General features: G+C 55.2%; 1 protein-coding gene across 3 annotated transcripts; it reads left to right on the top strand.

The window, feature by feature from the left end:
* Positions 1 to 535: 535 nt before the first annotated feature.
* On the top strand, positions 536 to 9,798 carry SERPINH1 (serpin family H member 1). 3 transcript variants are annotated; one of them, XM_029048548.2, is made up of 6 exons: positions 548 to 685; positions 1,982 to 2,025; positions 6,682 to 7,370; positions 7,462 to 7,560; positions 8,298 to 8,530; positions 8,915 to 9,798. In XM_029048548.2, exons 3-6 carry the CDS (start codon positions 6,710 to 6,712, stop codon positions 9,215 to 9,217), a joined length of 1,296 nt encoding a protein of 431 aa, XP_028904381.1. In that variant the 5' UTR covers positions 548 to 685; positions 1,982 to 2,025; positions 6,682 to 6,709; the 3' UTR covers positions 9,218 to 9,798. The 3 variants fall into 3 exon arrangements, with proteins under 3 accessions (XP_028904380.1, XP_028904381.1, XP_028904379.1); XM_029048547.2 differs by lacking the exon at positions 1,982 to 2,025 and having other exon boundaries at positions 536 to 685; XM_029048546.1 differs by lacking the exons at positions 548 to 685; positions 1,982 to 2,025 and adding an exon at positions 6,526 to 6,587.
* Positions 9,799 to 17,492: the final 7,694 nt, after the last annotated feature.

Genomic DNA, 17,492 nt, shown 5'->3' with positions numbered 1-17,492 from the left:
CTTTTGGAGGCCTGGGGCCCTGCCTTTCCCCACCTCCACATAGGCTGGGCTTCCTTCCCCTGGCATCTCTGCGGAGCTCCTGCCTGCCTCGACATGCTCGGGCCTGGGGCTGGGAGTGAGGGGTGGGGGGTGTGAGAGCTTCTCCTCCCTCAGCCTCCTCTTCAGCCTCAATGTTCCCCGCTCCCAGGCTCAGAAATGGGGATAGCGACAGGGTCCCAGGGTGAGGAACCAGTGGAGACCCAGCAGCCCTGGGCGAGGGGGTGACGGGGATCTTAGGAGCCCAGAAGCCTGTCTGTCTCCTTCCCTCTCCATCCTCCTTTAAGGTCCAGTCCTCTCTGGCCGGGAAGTGGCCTTGACTGGCCGGACCCTCGGTCCATCTCCTGTGCCCCGGGGTTGGGGGGCTCTCCCGGCCAGGGGAAGGACCGGGCGATAGGACCCAGGAGCCCGGGCTGGGGACGGGGGAGGGGGGCACCAAGCGACACGCCGGGACTTGGGCAGGGGCTGGGGCTGGAGCTGGGCGGGGGGCGGGGCCCGCCCACTCCATTTGCATCCTCTGGGCCCGACCGACCGACTTTCCAGAAGTTTCTCGCCGAGATTTATATAGCCCGGCGGCCGGCAGGGATCGCCCACCACAGCCAGAACCCGAACCCGGGACAGAGCCCCCCCAGCCCCGACCCCAGTTCAGGTGAGGGGAAAGCCGGGGGGGGGACTCGGAGGGGAGGAATCAGGGAGGTGGGCTGGGAGGGTGGCACCCCTCTACGTCCCCCCTTCCTCCCGCAACTTTCAGAAACTTTAAGTTTTTTGTGCAGTGAAAGTTTGCAGCCGGTCCGGGCCTAGCTGCTTTGGATGGGCGGGGGGACGACGCCCGGGCCGGGAAACGGATATCTGGGCTGGGACAGGGCCGGGGGTCTGCAGGCCTGGAGAGGGGCAGTGGGGCAGTCTGGAAAGAAGGGGTGGCAGAAGGAGAGGGGGCCCTGGATGTCGGGGCATGGGCAGAGCCGCGGCCCCGGGACCGCCCTGGGCGATGCATTCCTGGCAGGGGTAGGGCTGCAAGCTGGGCAGATGTTGGCAGCTGGCGGTGGGGGTGAGCTCCTCCCCGGACCGGTCCCGTTTGCCCTCGGCCCGTTGCCTTTAAGACCCCCCCACACACCCCCACCCACAACCGGGACCGCGCCCGCGAGTGTGTGTGAGAGAGAAATATCCCGAGGGGCAGGGGGGACTGCTGGGGTGGGGGACGGGGACAGAGGGTCACGGAGCATCTCCAGACCTCGGGACAGTAGGGGAGGGCCCGTAATAGGGATACTTGTGTCCCACGCCGGGCTCCCACTCTAAGCAGGAGGGAGAAAGGGATGATGATAACTATAATAACGGTATTGGGTAAGAACGGGGATCTTATCCCCCTTCTGTAGGTGAGGAAACCGAGGCACGGAGAGGTTGGGTGACTTGCCCCAGCTCACACAGAAGCCAAGTGGCGGAGCTGGGATTAGAACCAGGTCCCCCGGCTCCCAGGCCTGGGCTCTGTCCACCGCTTTTGCAGCAGCGGATGTGGTCGTGGACGAGGAATTGCCCCAGCTGGCGCTCTGCCCGCCCCCCCCCCCCATCTTTGAGGTCAGGAAGGAGCCGGGGAGGGAGGAGGGTAAAGGCCTGGTGGACCCTAGGAGTCGCCCGGTTTCCATCCGAGCCCTGGGACCCTCCCGGCCTCCCCACCCCCCACCGGAGATATGTTACATCTGGGCTGGGCCGGGGAGGGGGATGGGGAGCGGTCCTCGCCGCAGCCCGCCCCCAGGCTCCTCTGGCCCAGTGCCAGCCCCCGCCCCCTCCTCAAATGACTAAGCCCGGCATGGCGAGGTCATTCTCAGGCCCGTTGAAGCCCGGAAGAGCCATTGCCCCCCCCCCCCCACCATCCCACGACCCCCGGTTACTAAACCGAGGGCGCCCCCCGCCCCCGGGGAAAACTACCTCAATTGTCTGTTTCTTTCAGAATGAAAACGGCAGCCCTGGGCCGCCCCATGAGACAGTGGCAAGGTACCGGCCTCAAACGGCTCGATTGTCTGCCTGGCCCCCTCCCCGCGACCACCCCCGGTGCCCCCTCCCCACCTCTCCTGCCTCGGTCTGGGGGCCGGCGGGGAGGGAGGACGGACACAGAGCCCCGGCGGTGGAGGTCGGAGGGGTCTGGGGGTTCCCTCTCCCCGCTCTGACTCGTCCAGGGGCCCCGGCCTCCTTTGCTACCCGTTCCCCTTCCACCTTATGGTCATGGGTTCCGATCCTGGCTCCGCCACTTGTCTGCTGTGGGACCTTGGGCAAGTACCTTCGCTTCTCTGTGCCTCGGTTACCTCATCTGTAAAACGGGGATTGAGACCGTGAGCCCCACGTGGGACAGGGACTGTGTCCAACCCGATTTGCTTGTATCCACCTCGGCGTTTAGTACGGTGCCCGGTACACAGTAAGCGCTTAACAAGCACCATAAGTGTAGCTGAGTGGCAAGACCACGTGTGTCCAACCCGATTTGCTTGTATCCACCTCGGCGTTTAGTACGGTGCCCGGTACACAGTAAGCGCTTAACAAGCACCATAAGCGTAGCTGAGTGGCAAGACCACGGGTTTGGGAGTCAGAGGACGTGGATTCTAATCCCAGCTCCGCCACTTGTCTGCTGTGTGACTTTGGCCAAGTCACTTAGCCTCAGTTACCTCACCTGTAAAATGGGGATTAAGACTGTGAGCCCCACGTGGGACAACCCGATCACCCTGTATCCCCCCAGCGCTTTAGAACAGTGCTTCGCACATAGTAAGCGCTTAACAGATACCATCATCGTTATTATTATTATTACATGGGACAACCTGATTACAGAGAAGCAGCATGGCTCAGTGGAAAGAGCCCGGGCTTGGGACCCAGAGGTCATGGGTTCGAATCCCAGCTCTGCCACTTAATAATGTTGGTATTTGTTAAGCGCTTACTATGTGCCGAGCACTGTACTAAGCGCTGGGGTAGATACAGGATAATCAGGTTGTCCCACATGAGGCTCACAATCTTAATCCCCATTTTTCAGATGAGGTAACTGAGGCACAGAGAAGTCAAGTGACTTGCCCACAGTCACACAGCTGACAAGTGGAAGAGCTGAGATCCGAACCCATGACCTCTGACTCCCAAGCCCGTGCTCTTTCCACTGAGCCATGCACTTGTCAGCTGTGTGACTGTGGGCAAGTCACTTCACTTCTCTGTGCCTCAGTTACCTCATCTGTAAAATGGGGATTAACTGTGAGCCTCACGCGGGACAACCTGATTACCCTGTATCTCCCCCAGCGCTTAGAACAGTGCTCTGCACAGAGTAAGCGCTTAACAAATACCAACATTATTATTATTACCTTGTAACTACCCCAGCGCTTAGAACAGTGCTTTGCACATAGTCAGCACTTAAATACCATCATTATTATTATTATAGCACTTAAATATCTGTGAGCCCGTCATGGGGCCCGGATTGTCTCTATCTGTTGCCGAATTGTACATTCCAAGCGCTTGGTCCAGTGCTCTGTACATAGTAAGAGCTCAGTCAATACTATTGAATGAATGAATGGATGAAATATCATATTTATTGTTATTTTTAGTATTATCTTGGTCACCCCGCCCCTTCGGGGCCTCCGAGGTGCAAGGGCGACCCCTGGTGCGAGGCAGCTGAGATTCAGACCCGTCCCTGCCACGTCACCCGGCCCCGATGGGAGGGGGCTTGGGTGGGCAGGGCTCCACCGGGGGTCGGTTGCCAACCTATCATTTGGAGCCTAAAAAAGCGCTTTGAGATGTGGACGACGGTGTGTTCTGGGGGAGGGTGTCCTCGTGGCAGACTAGGCGGGGCTTGGATTGCTCGCCTGATCACTTTGCATAATGCCCCGCGCACAGTAAGAACTCATCACCCTCCCCTAACCCAGCGGGGCTGGGAGCTGGATGGCTGGTGGTTTGGCGCCTGACGCTCTCTGAGCTGGATGCGCCCCCATCTCGGTCCTCGCCATCTCCCCTCTCCCACAACCGGACCAGAAGTCACAGCTGAAGTGTCAGGTCCAAAGCATAAATTCGCCCCATGCGGACCCTGCCTGAATAGTAGTAATAATGATAATAGTTTTTAAGAAGCTCTTCCACTCTGCACTAAGCACTGTGCTAAGGGTTGGGTAGATCATCAGAGCAGATAATAATAATGACGGTGGTATTCGTTAAGCACTTGCTATGTGCCGAGCACTTTTCTAAGCACTGGGGGCATCCCTGTCCCACCTGGGCCCAGAGTCTAAGGAGGGAGAACAGGAATCTTCTCCCCATTTTATTGATAAAGCTGACCTCATCCCTCACACATTCATTCCCATCAGGTATAACTCTGCCGTTTCCTCCCTTACTGACTTCCAGCCCCACTGCCCACACCAAATATTCCAGATTTTAACTCCTTAAAATCCAAAAATTCCTCCCCACCTCCCCCTCTCTCACCTTTAATGACCTCGCCAGCTACTTTGTTGGCAAAAACTGAAGGCATCAGGCATGAGCTCTCCCAACTCTCACCTCCCCAGCTCCTCCGATCTCCCCCACCCTCCACATGCTCATCCTTCCCAGCCTATTTTAGAAAGCCACCCCATCCAACTCTGCTTCCAACCCCATCCCTCCACACTTTTTAAAACAGTCGCACCAACCCTCCTTTCTTCCCTGACTGCCACTCACACTCTGATGCTTTCTTCCCCTAATAATAATAATAACGGAATTCATTAAGCACTTATTAGGTGCCAGTCACCATTCTAAGCACTGGGGTTGATTCAAGATAATCGGGTTGGGCACAGTCCCTGTCCCATAGGGCTCACAGTCTTAATCTCCATTTTGCAGGTGAGGGAACTGAGGCACAGAGAAGTGAAGTCATTTGCCCAAGGTCACGCAGCAGACAAGCGGCAGAGCTGGTGTTAGAAGCCAGGTCCTTTTGACTCCCAGTCCTGTGCTCCATCCACAAGGCCACACTATATCTCTCGCTTTCAAATGTGTCCAGGGATCTCCCTATCTTTAAAAGTCCCTCTCTATCCCACTGCACCACTCAGCTCACTCCCTCTATACCTCCTACCAAATGGGTTGTATACATCCACTGTCTCCTCTTCCTCTCCTCCAACTCCCTCTTCCACCCTCTACAATCTAGCTTCCCACCTCCACTCCGCTAAAGTGCTCTCTCCAAGATCACCAATGATCTTCTTGCCAAACCTGACTCAACTCCTTGGTCTTGGCGGCATTTGACACTCTTTGAGGGCAGGGATCATATTTACTAACTATTGTACTCTCTCCTAAGTGCTTAGTCACTTAGGACAGTGTTCTGTGCACACTGTAAAACCTGAAATTCTAATGATTGTTCAATAGATGAGGAAACTGAGGCTCAGAGAGGCTGACTTGCCCAAGGTCACCCAATAAGCCAGTGGCAGACCTGGGACTGGAGTTCAGCTCTCCAGTTCTTTGCTTTTTCTCACTGGGCACTTGCCCCTCTTCTCGCCCTTGCCCAGGAGGTCTACACTGCCAACCAGCCAGAGCAGACTGGGAAGTAGCTTGTTCACAAGGCTGAGTCCCTCCTCTCTCCAGTGGGGCTCCTTCCTCCTCCCCAGCTGGGTGACTGCGGGGCAACCAATTCCCCGACACTTCTCCCATGCTTCCAGAAATGGGGGCAGAGTGAGATTCAAGATTCAAGTTTCAATGGGCTACTAGACTGTGAGCCCGTTGTTGTGTAGAGATTGTCTCTACTTGTTGCCGAATTGTACTTTCCAAGCGCTTAGTACAGTGCTCTGCAGACAGTAAGTGCTCAGTAAATACGATTGAATGAATTCAAACTTCCAACCTCGTTCTCAGATATGACTGGAGGGCCCCTTCTCCCCTGAGATCTGGGTTTCTCCTGGTAGTGGGGGGGGCCAGATTGGACCCTGCCCATGGGGGCATGTACCTTGGCTGGCCTCCTGTTGCGGGGAGTGCTGAGTGTGGGTGGAGGTAGTTTGGGGGACCTTTTTTTTTTAAAATGGTAGGTGCTTACTATAGGCCACCCACTGTACTAAGCACACTTGCAGTAGGTACAAATTAATCAGGTTGGACACCGTTCATGTCTCACGTGGGGCTCACTATCTTAATCCCCATTTTACAGATGAAGGAACTGAGGCACAGAGAAGTGAAGTGACTAGGCCAGGCTGTTTCTCGTGTACCTGAGGAAGCCAGTGACTCAAGCCTGGAAGCTTGGTGGTCACTTCAAAACCGGGCTGAGTGGGGCTGGGATCTGAGCCCTCTGACCACTGTGCTGGACCTTTGGGGCATCGGCCCTGCTCTGTGACAGGGGGATGGGGAAGCGGTTGCCAGGGTCTGAACTGGCGTGTCTGGGCCGTTAAATCAGTGAAAGAGTCTGAGACTCATTAACCCGGCCTTGTGCCCGCTGCCCTGGGGCCCCGTCTGGCAGGAGGGGGCTGCAGAGGGCAGGGGGTGCCTGAGCCAGGGAGACCCTTATCAAAAGGGTCTGAACCCCTGGAAAGGAATCTAAGTGGCATTTTGGTTTGCAAAATGGCCAGTCCTGCAGGGCCCCCCTGCCCTGGACCCTCGAACTACAGGTATGGCTGAACGGGGCTGGACTCAGCCCCATTCTGCAGATGGGAACACTGAGATGCGAGCCGGGTTCTCAACGGGTCTGTCTTCTCTCCGCAGGTACCTGGTGCCCCCGCCCCTCAGCGCCATGTGGCTGACCAAGCTTCTCCCTGCTCTCTGTCTGCTGGCCGTCGCCACAACCGCCGCTGAGGTCAAGAAGCCTGGGGCGGCGGCGGCGGGTGGGGCGAAGGCGGCGGGCGGGGCAAAGCCGGCGGCGGGGGGCGGACCGCTGAGCCCCCAGGCCACAGCCCTGGCTGGGCGGAGCTCCGCACTGGCCTTCGACCTGTACCGGGCACTGGCCGGGGACGCAGCTGTGGAGAACATCCTGCTGTCACCCGTGGTCGCGGCCTCGTCGCTTGGGCTGGTGTCGCTGGGCGGGCGGGCGGCCACGGCGGCCCAGGCGCGGGCCGTGCTGAGCGCGGGGGCCCTGCGGGATGAGGAGGACGTGCATGCCGGCCTGTCCGAGTTACTCCTGACCCTGAGCAACGCCACTGCCCGCAACGTGACCTGGAAGCTGGGCAGTCGGCTCTACGGCCCCAGCTCGGTCAGCTTCGCCGACGACTTCGTTCGCCGCAGCCGCCAGCATTACGGCCTGGAGCACTCCAAGATCAGCTTCCGCGACAAACGCAGCGCCCTGCAGTCCATCAACGAGTGGGCGGCCCAGACCACCGGCGGGAAGCTGCCCGAGGTCACCAAGGACGTGGAGAGGACAGATGGGGCCCTCATCGTCAACGCCATGTTCTTCAAGCGTGAGTGGCGCTGGGGGGAGAGGGGGGGGGGGGGGGCGGGCCACGTGGCTGCCACATCGCTGACCTGTCTGCCCCTCCTCCACCCCCTCAGCGCACTGGGATGAGAAATTCCACCACAAGATGGTTGATAACCGAGGATTCATGGTGACCAGATCTTACACTGTGGGCGTCTCCATGATGCACCGGACAGGTAGGGATGGGAGCGTTGGGGAGGGCAGGACTGTAGGGAAAGGGGAGGGAGAAAACGGGGGCTGGGTGAGGGTCTCTTTTCTTCATGCCCCCCGAGGACACAGTGGCTCAAGGCAGGGTGGGAAATGTCAGCTCTCTGTGCCACAGCCATTCTGGGGTGGAGTCTCATCCAGACCAAATGATGGCGAGAGGGGGTGGTGGTGCTGGGTCCTCACCCAGTCCTAATGCTGAATCCAAATTGTACACTCCAAGCGCTTAGTACAGTGCACATAGTAAGGGCTCAATAAATACCATTGAATGAATGATAGTAGGGGTAGGGGCGGGATGCAGTGCCTGGGATGGCCACTAGAGGGGGTGGAGGAGATCGGAACTTTTTTTAATGGTCTTTGTTAAAATACCATAATTTGTCGGATCCAGAGGAGCAAAGCCGTGAAGGAAGCCCCTGGCCTGGGAAAAGTTAAAGTTGCTATTACTTTACTATTTTCTGGGACCATCTGCTAGTGATCCGGCCCCTGTGCCTCTTTCACCCCTTCTCTATGACGGCAGCCCCTTCATCCCACACCCGCCACGACCCGGCTCAGACCCGTCACCCTGATAAACAGCGATTCACAACACCCTGTCCTGCCCTGTCCCAGTCTGGGGTCCCAACCTCATCCCAGAGTCTTGCCCTGTCCCGGCCTGGGGTCCCGTCCCCCTGCTGGGGTCCCGTCCTCACCCCGTCGGCTGTCTCGCCCCCAGGCCTATACAACTACTACGATGATGAGGCGGAGAAGCTGCAGATAGTCGAGATGCCGTTGGCCCACAAACTGTCCAGCCTGATCATCATCATGCCGCACCACGTGGAGCCCCTGGCCCGGCTGGAGAAGCTGCTGAGCAAGGACCAGTTGCAGGCCTGGGAAGGCAAGCTGCAGAGGAAAGCCGTGGCCATCTCCCTGCCTAAGGGTGTGGTGGAGGTGACCCACGACCTGCAGGTGAGGGTCCAGATGAGAGACTGGCTCTCGGGGCCCACCAGTGGACTCCTGACAGGGTTGCCTGGGGACCCTCACCCCGGGCTGGGTACTGAGAAGTGACATGGGGAGGAGGCGGCTCGGCCCCAGCCCTTGAGGGACTGCCAGCCAGTGGGGAGACATGACCCACCTATATGCACACTCGCATGCCAAAAACATGAAAGTATGTAAGATCAGTAAGCACAGGAGCAGGTTTGCAGTCCCAGTCCAAACCCTGACTTAGTGGGAAGGTTTGCAGGGGAGTGGGGAGTGAGGGACTTCGGGGCAGGATTGTAGATGAGGGAGGGGAGGGTCAAGACTAGGGTGAAGTCACCTGCCTCACCTCCTTCTCCATCCCTACCTTCTCAGAAACACTTGGCTGGCCTGGGGCTGAGTGAGGCAGTGGACAAGACCAAGGCTGACCTATCCAAGATCTCGGGCAAGAAGGACCTGTATCTGGCCAGTGTCTTCCATGCCACCGCATTCGAGTGGGACACGGAGGGCAACCCTTTCGACGCCGACATCTATGGGCGTGAGGAGCTGCGCAATCCCAAGCTGTTCTACGCCGACCATCCATTCATCTTTATCGTCAAGGACCGCCAGAGCGGCTCCCTCCTCTTCATCGGCCGCCTCGTCCGCCCCAAGGGAGACAAGATGCGAGATGAACTGTAGGGCCCACCGGTTGGGGGTGGGGTGGGGGGGCATGTGAACTCATGGGTGCTAAGGGAGGGTGGCACGGCACATGTGAACTAATGGGTGCTGGGGGGGGAGGGTGGGGAGATTTGAGGGGGGTGTTCACTGGGACCAGGCTCCCCCTCCACCACCTGTTACCAAAGTTTGAGGGAGGGGTTGAGCACTTTTCCCTAGGATGTATGGGGGCGGGGAGGGCATTTTGAAGAGGCTTGGTTTGGAGCCCTGGACTTACCTGACCAGTGCGGGGGGGGGGGGGGTGTCCCCATCCCCCCCACCTTCAGGGGCCTCAGCTAAGGTGGGTGACTGGAGCCAAAAATCTGCAGCCCCTGCCCCCTGCCCCCAAGGGGCAGCCATGGAGTGTTTCCCCCACCCCACCAGCCTTGGCTCCACCCCTGCCTGGACCCCCGGAAACCTGCACTGACTCCCCTTACGGGTCTGAGGGGGGCCGGGGCTCGCGTCACTTGCATCCACAGGGGAGGGGGTGGGGGGAGGAGGGAGGCCCTCATTCCTGTTGGTAAAATTTTTGCAATAAAACTTTTTTTCTGTGAACTTGGTGTGAATTTTATGGGTGCCCTCCTTGACTCACCTGAAAAGAGCAGCCCCACAACCCCCAACCCCCAGGCACCAGGTGAGGCGATTGCTATCAGATAATGGTTAAGCACACGTCAGACATTGGACTAGAGGACAGATCAGGACCCTGGCTCAGACCATCCCGACCTCAGGAGGCTCCTAGTTTGGGGCAGAGTGGTGCAGAGTGTTGGCCAGGAGCCCAGACACCCCCCCAACACCCAGGCTAGATTGCCCATGGGTCTAGGACCAGGCTTTTAGAATGATCCAAAATCAACTTCATCACTTTCTACACGGAGAAGCAGCGTGGCTCAGTGGAAAGAGCATGGGCTTTGGAGTCAGGGCTCATGAGTTCGAATCCCAGCTCTGCCACTTGGCTGTGTGACTGTGGGCAAGTCACTTCACTTCTCTGTGCCTCCGTTCCCTCATCTGTAAAATGGGGATCAAGACTGTGAGCCCCACGTGGGACAACCTGATTCCCCTATGTCTACCCCAGCGCTTAGAACAGTGCTCGGCACATAGTAAGCGCTTAACAAATACCAACATTATTATTATTATTATTACACAGCTCTATCCCTCCCTCCCTCCTGACCCTCCTTCCCTGACCAGCACAAGTCCTATACCTCTTTCCTCCCCCACAGCCCTCCCTAGCTCTGCCCTGCCCTTCTTCCCAGTGACCTCCTTCCTCCTCACACTCCCAGTGAAATGGCCCGCAACATTTATTGGGTTCCTGGGAACACTCGCTTGTTGCAGAATAGCCACTGCCTGTCTTCGGGGAGTCTTCAATCCAACTAGGGACATAAACAGGCCCAGAGCATGTGCACATGAGGAATTCTAGGGAGACATACACCACTGGGAAGAGCAGGAGCAGGGAAAAAGAGAGTACAACACAACCTACTGAGGGTTGCTCAGAGGACCTAACCTGTGCCGCTGGTTGACCTGAGTACTGGAGCTGGGCTGGGACAGCCAATGCAGGGATCGGGGACATAGAGGTTGAAGCACAGGGCATGCCAGCAGTGGGGCAAGGCAAAAACCATGAGAAACAACGTGTCCTAGGGGATAGAGCATAAGCCTGGGAGCCCTGAAAGACCCAGGTTCTAATTTCATTTCCACACCAATCTCTGACACTTGTCTGCTGTGTGCCCTTGAGCAAGTCATTTAACTTCTCTGTGCCTCATTACATCATCTGTAAAATGGGGATTAGGAATGTGAGTCCCATGTAGGACAAGGACTATGTCCAACCTGATTAGTTTGTATCTACTCCAGTGCTAGGTACAGTGCCTCCACATAGTAAGTGCCTAACAAATTCTATAAAAATAAAATAATTTAAAAAGCCACGTCCACACATGGATATCGGCCGCAGCTCCCCATGCAGGTGTAGGGGTATGGACTTGAGGCCAGAAGACCTCATTTCTTTCTTTCAGGGGAAGCAGCATGGCATAAAGGACAAAGCACGGGCCTGGACGTCAGAAGGACCTGGATTCTAATCCCTGCTCCACCACTTGCCTGCTGTGTGGCCTTGAACAAGTCACTTCACTTCTCTGTGCCTCAGTGACCTCATCTGTAAAATGGGGATTAAGACTGAACCCCATTCAGGATGGGGACTGTGTCCAAATCGATCTACTTGTATCCACCCCAGCACTGAGAACAGTGCCTGGCACATAGTAAGCACTTAACAAATACCACAATTATTATTATTACTATTATGCGGGGAGGAGTTCCGGATAGGAGAAGGCATGAGCTGGGGATCGGAAAGTGGGAGAGTAGAAGCAAGGCACAAGGGGGAAGCAAGGAGCTGGACGGGAGGGTCTCATAACTCACCCAACTAGAAAGGGATCAGGGCCGAGACCATGCCCCTCTGCCGCACCTGCCAGAGACAGAGGTGAGGTCTGGTTGACCAGTTCCCCCCTCTAGACTGTAAACTTGCTGTGGGTGGGGAAAAAGTCTATCAACTCTATTGTATTTTTACTTTCCCAAGCACTTGGTACAGTGCTCTGCACACAGTAAGGGTCCATAAATACGATCGATCGATAGTTTGATGAAAGCCTCTGGGCTGCTCCAGGGAGGGGCCTGGAGCAGGGTTGAGGCTTATTGCTCCTGGGGTGAGGGATCCAAAGAATAATAATAATAATAATCGTGGTCTTTGTGATACAAGCAAATCGGGTTGGACACAGTCCCCGTCCTACATGGGGCTTACAGTCTCAATCCCTACTTTACAGATGAGGCAACTGAGGCACAGAGAAGGAAAGTGACATGCTCAAGGTCACACAGCAGATAAGTGGCGAAGCTAGGATTAGAATTTATGACCTTCTGACTCCCAGGCCCGTGCTCTATCCACCACGCCATCCCTCCAGACTGGGGTGAAAGTAAAGGTACTCACCAGCATCTCCCGGGATTTAAGACCACCACCGCCGCCCCCTTGGTGGGATGTGCAGCGTGTCCGGACGGCCAAGAGAGCAGGAGCAGCGGGAGGTTGGGTGCATAAAGAGGTGTCCGCTTTGAAATCACTTTCACACGATGCAGGGCTGCCGATGGTTTTGGCTTACAGTCAGGGCTACCCTTGCGGCCGCCCCAGGCTCTCTCCATCTTCAAAACCCTCCTGGAATCCCACCGGCTTCAGAGGCCTCCCCTTCCCAGTCTCTGATCTCCCCAGGTCACCCCCGCCCCCGTTTCAGCTGCCATTTCGGGTCTCACAGCGATTCTCTTTCCACTGGCTCTGATTCTTGTCTTCTTGCCTGACGTCAACTTAGCCTTTGTCTACTTGTCCTTCCACTCTCCCCTTCTCAGGGGCTGTAGGGTTGTCTCTCAATCAGCATCTCTCAGACACGGTGCTAAGCACTTGGGAGAGAACAATACGCTAGAGTTTATATAAATGAATCTGCCCTCAAGAATTTAGTGAGGAGCTTGGAAGTGACAATCTAGCCTGCCTCCTCTACCTGTGAAAAACTATTAGCTGCTTGTCTCCCCCATTAAATTATCACCTCCTTGAGGGCAGGATTGTGTTTCCTACTTAATTGTTTTCACCCGAGGGCTTAGCGCCTCACTTAGGCACTCTCCGTGTGCTAAATCATCCGACTCAGCTCTCTGCACAGCCCGTTAGTCTAACCTACCCACAGCACTTTTATATTCTACTTTGTTTTAACATTTGTATTTCCCTCTAGAGTATAAGCTCCTTTTGGGAAAGGGACGTGTTTACCAACATTATTGTAATGTACTCTCCCAAGTGCTTTGTACAGTGCTCTGCACACAGTAAGTAATAAATCCCATCATCAATTCACTGCTTCTACAGCCTGGATCACATCAAGGATAATGATATTTATTAAGAGCTTACTATGCACCAAGCACTATTCAGAGCCTGTCTTTTCACTCTTCAAAACCCACTCAATGCCCACCTCTCTCCATTTTGAGCAGGGACTCTTGACCATCGGTTTCAAGCTTCCCCACCAGCCTCTCCCACCTTACATATCAGCTCTCTTCACCTACTACAGCCCAGCTGGCACCTTTAGAGCCTCCCAAGTTCACCTTATATAACTGAGCCTCAAACAAATTCCCCTGCATCCAAACTTTCATTCAGACTGTTCCCCCATTTTATAACTTCCTCCTCATTTTCAGCCTCCTGAAGAGTTAAAAACCCCCTCTGGGCAGTCTTTCCTGATGGATCCCCCACTCCCCTCCCAGCCTCACCACCCTCTATGCCTAGATCCGTTGGCCCAGTGACTGATTTATCCCCTGGGATCATGATTTCTCTGTAAGCTCATGCCCTTTTAACTGAGGGACCTTGGCCAGTATGAGTCCTTGCTCCCTGCTAGAATGGGAGCTCCTCAAAAACCAGGCTGGACTTTTGGGGACTGTCTGTCCCACCAGGTTTCTGGGCCATAGTGAGGACTGGAAGTGTTGCTTCTGAACCTCGGTTAGGGGAGGCTTTCCCTCCATCTTATCAGAACACTGACCCAGCCATCTTCCCCTCCCCGCATTACCTATCTGAAAAAAGAGAAGTTCAGACGTCAGACCTAGGTATAAACAAGCAGGGCCCCTGCCCCTGAAGTCCAGTTGTGAGGGAGATGGGACCAGTGCCCAAGCTTTTAGAACAGTGCCTGGCACACAGTAAGCACTTAAATACCACAGTTATTAAGTTCCAGAGCTAATTCCACCCTCTGATTCCACCAGCAGGGCAAACACATTATTCCCTGCAACTATCAGGTTCTAGCTAGCACTGCTCCCCCCAGTTCTCAAACAAGGGTCTCCCTTGAATGTCTGGAAAGACCCTAAATTGGGGGCTCTACCCTATTTACATGCTCTCACCCTACTCAGTCCCACAATCATAGACTCCTACCCTGAAGCAAAAGTGAATTAAGCACCCCTCGAATCGAGCAGATATAGGGGGAGAGAGGTGGGGCCCGCTGCTTCCACCAGTCGCAGGATCCGCCTTGGTCCAGCACTCCACTCAGCCCAAGGAGACGTCTCTGAGGCTCCTGGCCCAGGTGGACCGAATCTGGACTCCAGCTGATCGGTTTCAGCTGTTCCCCTGCTCCATCCCCAGGGAGGGCCCCTTGGAGCCCTTGGCGGAGGGAGTAAGGAGATGGGGTGGCACAGTCCCCAGGCTCCTGAACTGCACTGTGCAGACAAAACCCATTTTCCGCCCCCCTCCTACCTCAATACTCTCCTACTACGACCTGGGCTGCTTCTCTAAGGCCAGCCTATTTATTGTATTTCCATCTCATCGCCGACATATCACCCAAGTCCTCTGACCCGGAATGCCCTCCATCTTCATTCCCTATAGACAATTACACTCTCCACCTTCAGAACCTTATTTAAAGCACATCTCCTCTAAGAAGGCTTCCCTCATTTCCTCTTCTCTCCCTTCTCCATTGCCCTTGCACTTACATCTGCTCTCTTTTTTCATCCCTCCCTCAGTCCCACAGTACTTATGTCCATTATTATTATTATTATTATTATTATCATTATGTGCCATCGAGTGATTTCTGATTCATAGCGACTCCATGGATATACTTTCTCCAAAATGTCCTGTCCTCTGCCATATTCCGCAACCTTTCTAATAGTTCTTCCGTTATGGTTGTTAGGGTCTCTATCCATCTAGCTGCTGGTCTGCCTCTTCCACGTTTTCCCTAGACTTTTCCTAGCATTAGTGTCTTCTCCAGAGAATCAGTCCTCCTGATTATGTCTGTACCTGTAATTTATTTATTTATATTAATGTCTGTCTCCCCTTCTAGACTGTAAGCTCCTTCTGTTCAGGGAACCTGTATACTGACTGTGTTATGGGCTTAGTACAGTGCCCTGCACACAGTAAGGGCTCAATAAACATGACTGATTGATTGACCCGAAGCAATCTCTGGACTCGGTTGGGAGAGGAATCATGCCCTGGGGACTCCCCCGAGATGGGGGTGTCGGCCCGGATTGGGATGAATCCTGTGGGAAGCCCGTGGATCTCTGCTTTGCACCCTCCCTCTTCCTTTGCAAAAGCACTCGGCTGGTCCAGGTCGCCCCGAACCCGCGGGAGATGCAGAAGGCGGAGAAAGAGGGACTTGGGAACTGAGCTTCCCATCTGCAGGAAACTTTCTCTTTCCAACAGGTGGAGGCTTCCCTTCTCGACAGCGCAAAACTCCCCACCAAGCGCACCAGATCACTGGGAGAAACCCTGCATGGTCGCCCATGAGGGACAGCCTGATCACCTTGTATCCCCCCCAGCGCTTAGAACAGTGCCCTGCACGTAGTAAGCGCTTAACAAATACCAACATTATTATTATTATTATTCTGGACACGCACTCTCGTCAATCAATCAGTCAATCCATCAACCATATTTATTGAGACCCTACTGCGTGCAGAGCACCATACTAAGTTAATGTTGGTAATGTTGGTATTTGTTAAGCGCTTACTATGTGCCGAGCATTGTTCTAAGCGCTGGGGTAGACACAGGGGAATCAGGTTGTTCCACGTGGGGCTCACAGTCTTAATCCCCATTTTACAGATGAGGGAACTGAGGCGCAGAGAAGTGAAGTGACTTGCCCACAGTCACACAGCTGACAAGTGGCAGATCCGGGATTCGAACCCATGACCTCTGACTCCAAAGCCCGTGCTCTTTCCACTGAGCCACACTGCTTCTCCAGTGTTCTCCTTCTTGGAAGAGTAATAATAATAATTTTTATCATGGTATTTGTTAAGCACTTACTACGTGCCAGGCACTGTACTAAGCGCTGGGTTGGCTACAGACAAAAATCCGGTTGAACACAGTCCCTCCCATGTGGGGCTCACAACCTCAATTCCCATTTTACAGATGAGGGAATTGAGCGCCACAGAAATGAAGTGACTTGTATCCACCCCAGCACTTAGAACAGTGATTGGCTTAATGTATAAATGTATAAATGGCCTAATAAATAACAGTGTAAGCGCCCAATAAATACCATAATAATAATAATAATGATAACTTGCCCGAGGTCACACAGCAGACCGATGGTGGAGTTGGGATTAGAACCCATGACCTTGTGATTCCCAGACCCATCATTAAGCCACTATGTCATAACAGAACTGGTAGACACATTCCCTGCCCAAAACAAGCTTACGGTCTATATTGCAGTCTTCAGTCTACATTCCTCGTGGTTAGGAAGGGACAAACCCAACAGCCCTGACTCTCCCCAAGTTACCCTGCAGGGACCAACCAACACCACTGATTCTCCTCACTTCATCTCTGACTCTCTCTGAGTGACCCAGCAAGGATGCTCATCTATGAATCTGTCCAAGTCCCTCTGGACCTGTCGGTGCCTCCGGCTGCACAGTTCCCTCTGGGAATAGATTCCCTGTGCTCACCCGGCCAGGCCTGGGGGAAGAAGTGTTTCCTATTTGACTTGAACTTGCCATCCTCTGGCTCCAGTGGGGACCCCTAATCCTGAGAAAGGGTCAGGTTTGGAGAACTGCAATTCTGGGTTCGCTCTATCCACCTGCTTCCCAGTTCTGTAAACACCAACTCTGACCCCTCTCCACCTACGTCTCTGAGCAGGTTCGGAGGTATCCAGTTTGGGGAACCCCCGTCCAGCTCTACTCCCAGATACAGTCTGTCCACTACCCAAGGGTCATCGTGGGCATCTCTGATCGCCCTGGTCAGGACGAACAGATGAAGCTCGGTATGGGACAGAGCAAGGCCATCGGGATGATCAGGGGAGGAGCAGTGACCGGTGCCCACCCTCCCCCCTTCCCGGCCTGCCTCCCCGCACCCACCTCTCAACCCTATGGGGATGGGAACTAGTCCTCAGACTCTTTGGGAGCCAGAGGCAGAGGGTGCTGGGATTGTTCCTGACTCCAAGGCATGGAATCCTGGGGTCCTTGGGTAGCCGGGGCCATGTTTTGTCCCACGCTGGAGGGGGCAGAGCTTCCCCGTGGGTTGTGGTGGAGTCTCTGGCAGGGGCACGTAGACCGTACCTGGGGCTCAATCACACTACTCTGGGGGACTTGGGCCGGGGCTAGGGCTCAGTTTTTCCATCTGTGCAAAGGGCAGAGGTGGACTGTCACACACCTTGAGGGAAGGGGTGTTTCCCCTCACTTGCCCCTAAGTCTGTTCTCCTCCTCCTCCTCCAAGCTGTTCCCTTCCCTGGTGATGGCAGGGGCCTGGTCGGGCAATGCGAAGGACAGTTTCTGGGGCCCCAGAAGCTCCTTGGAAGACGGGAAGGAGCTGGCA

Source organism: Ornithorhynchus anatinus, chromosome 20 (assembly GCF_004115215.2).
Source record: "Ornithorhynchus anatinus isolate Pmale09 chromosome 20, mOrnAna1.pri.v4, whole genome shotgun sequence".
Taxonomy (NCBI): Eukaryota; Metazoa; Chordata; class Mammalia; order Monotremata; family Ornithorhynchidae; genus Ornithorhynchus; species Ornithorhynchus anatinus.
The sequence above is the reverse complement of the archived record's forward strand: the minus strand, read 5'-3'. Positions and strand labels throughout refer to the sequence as shown.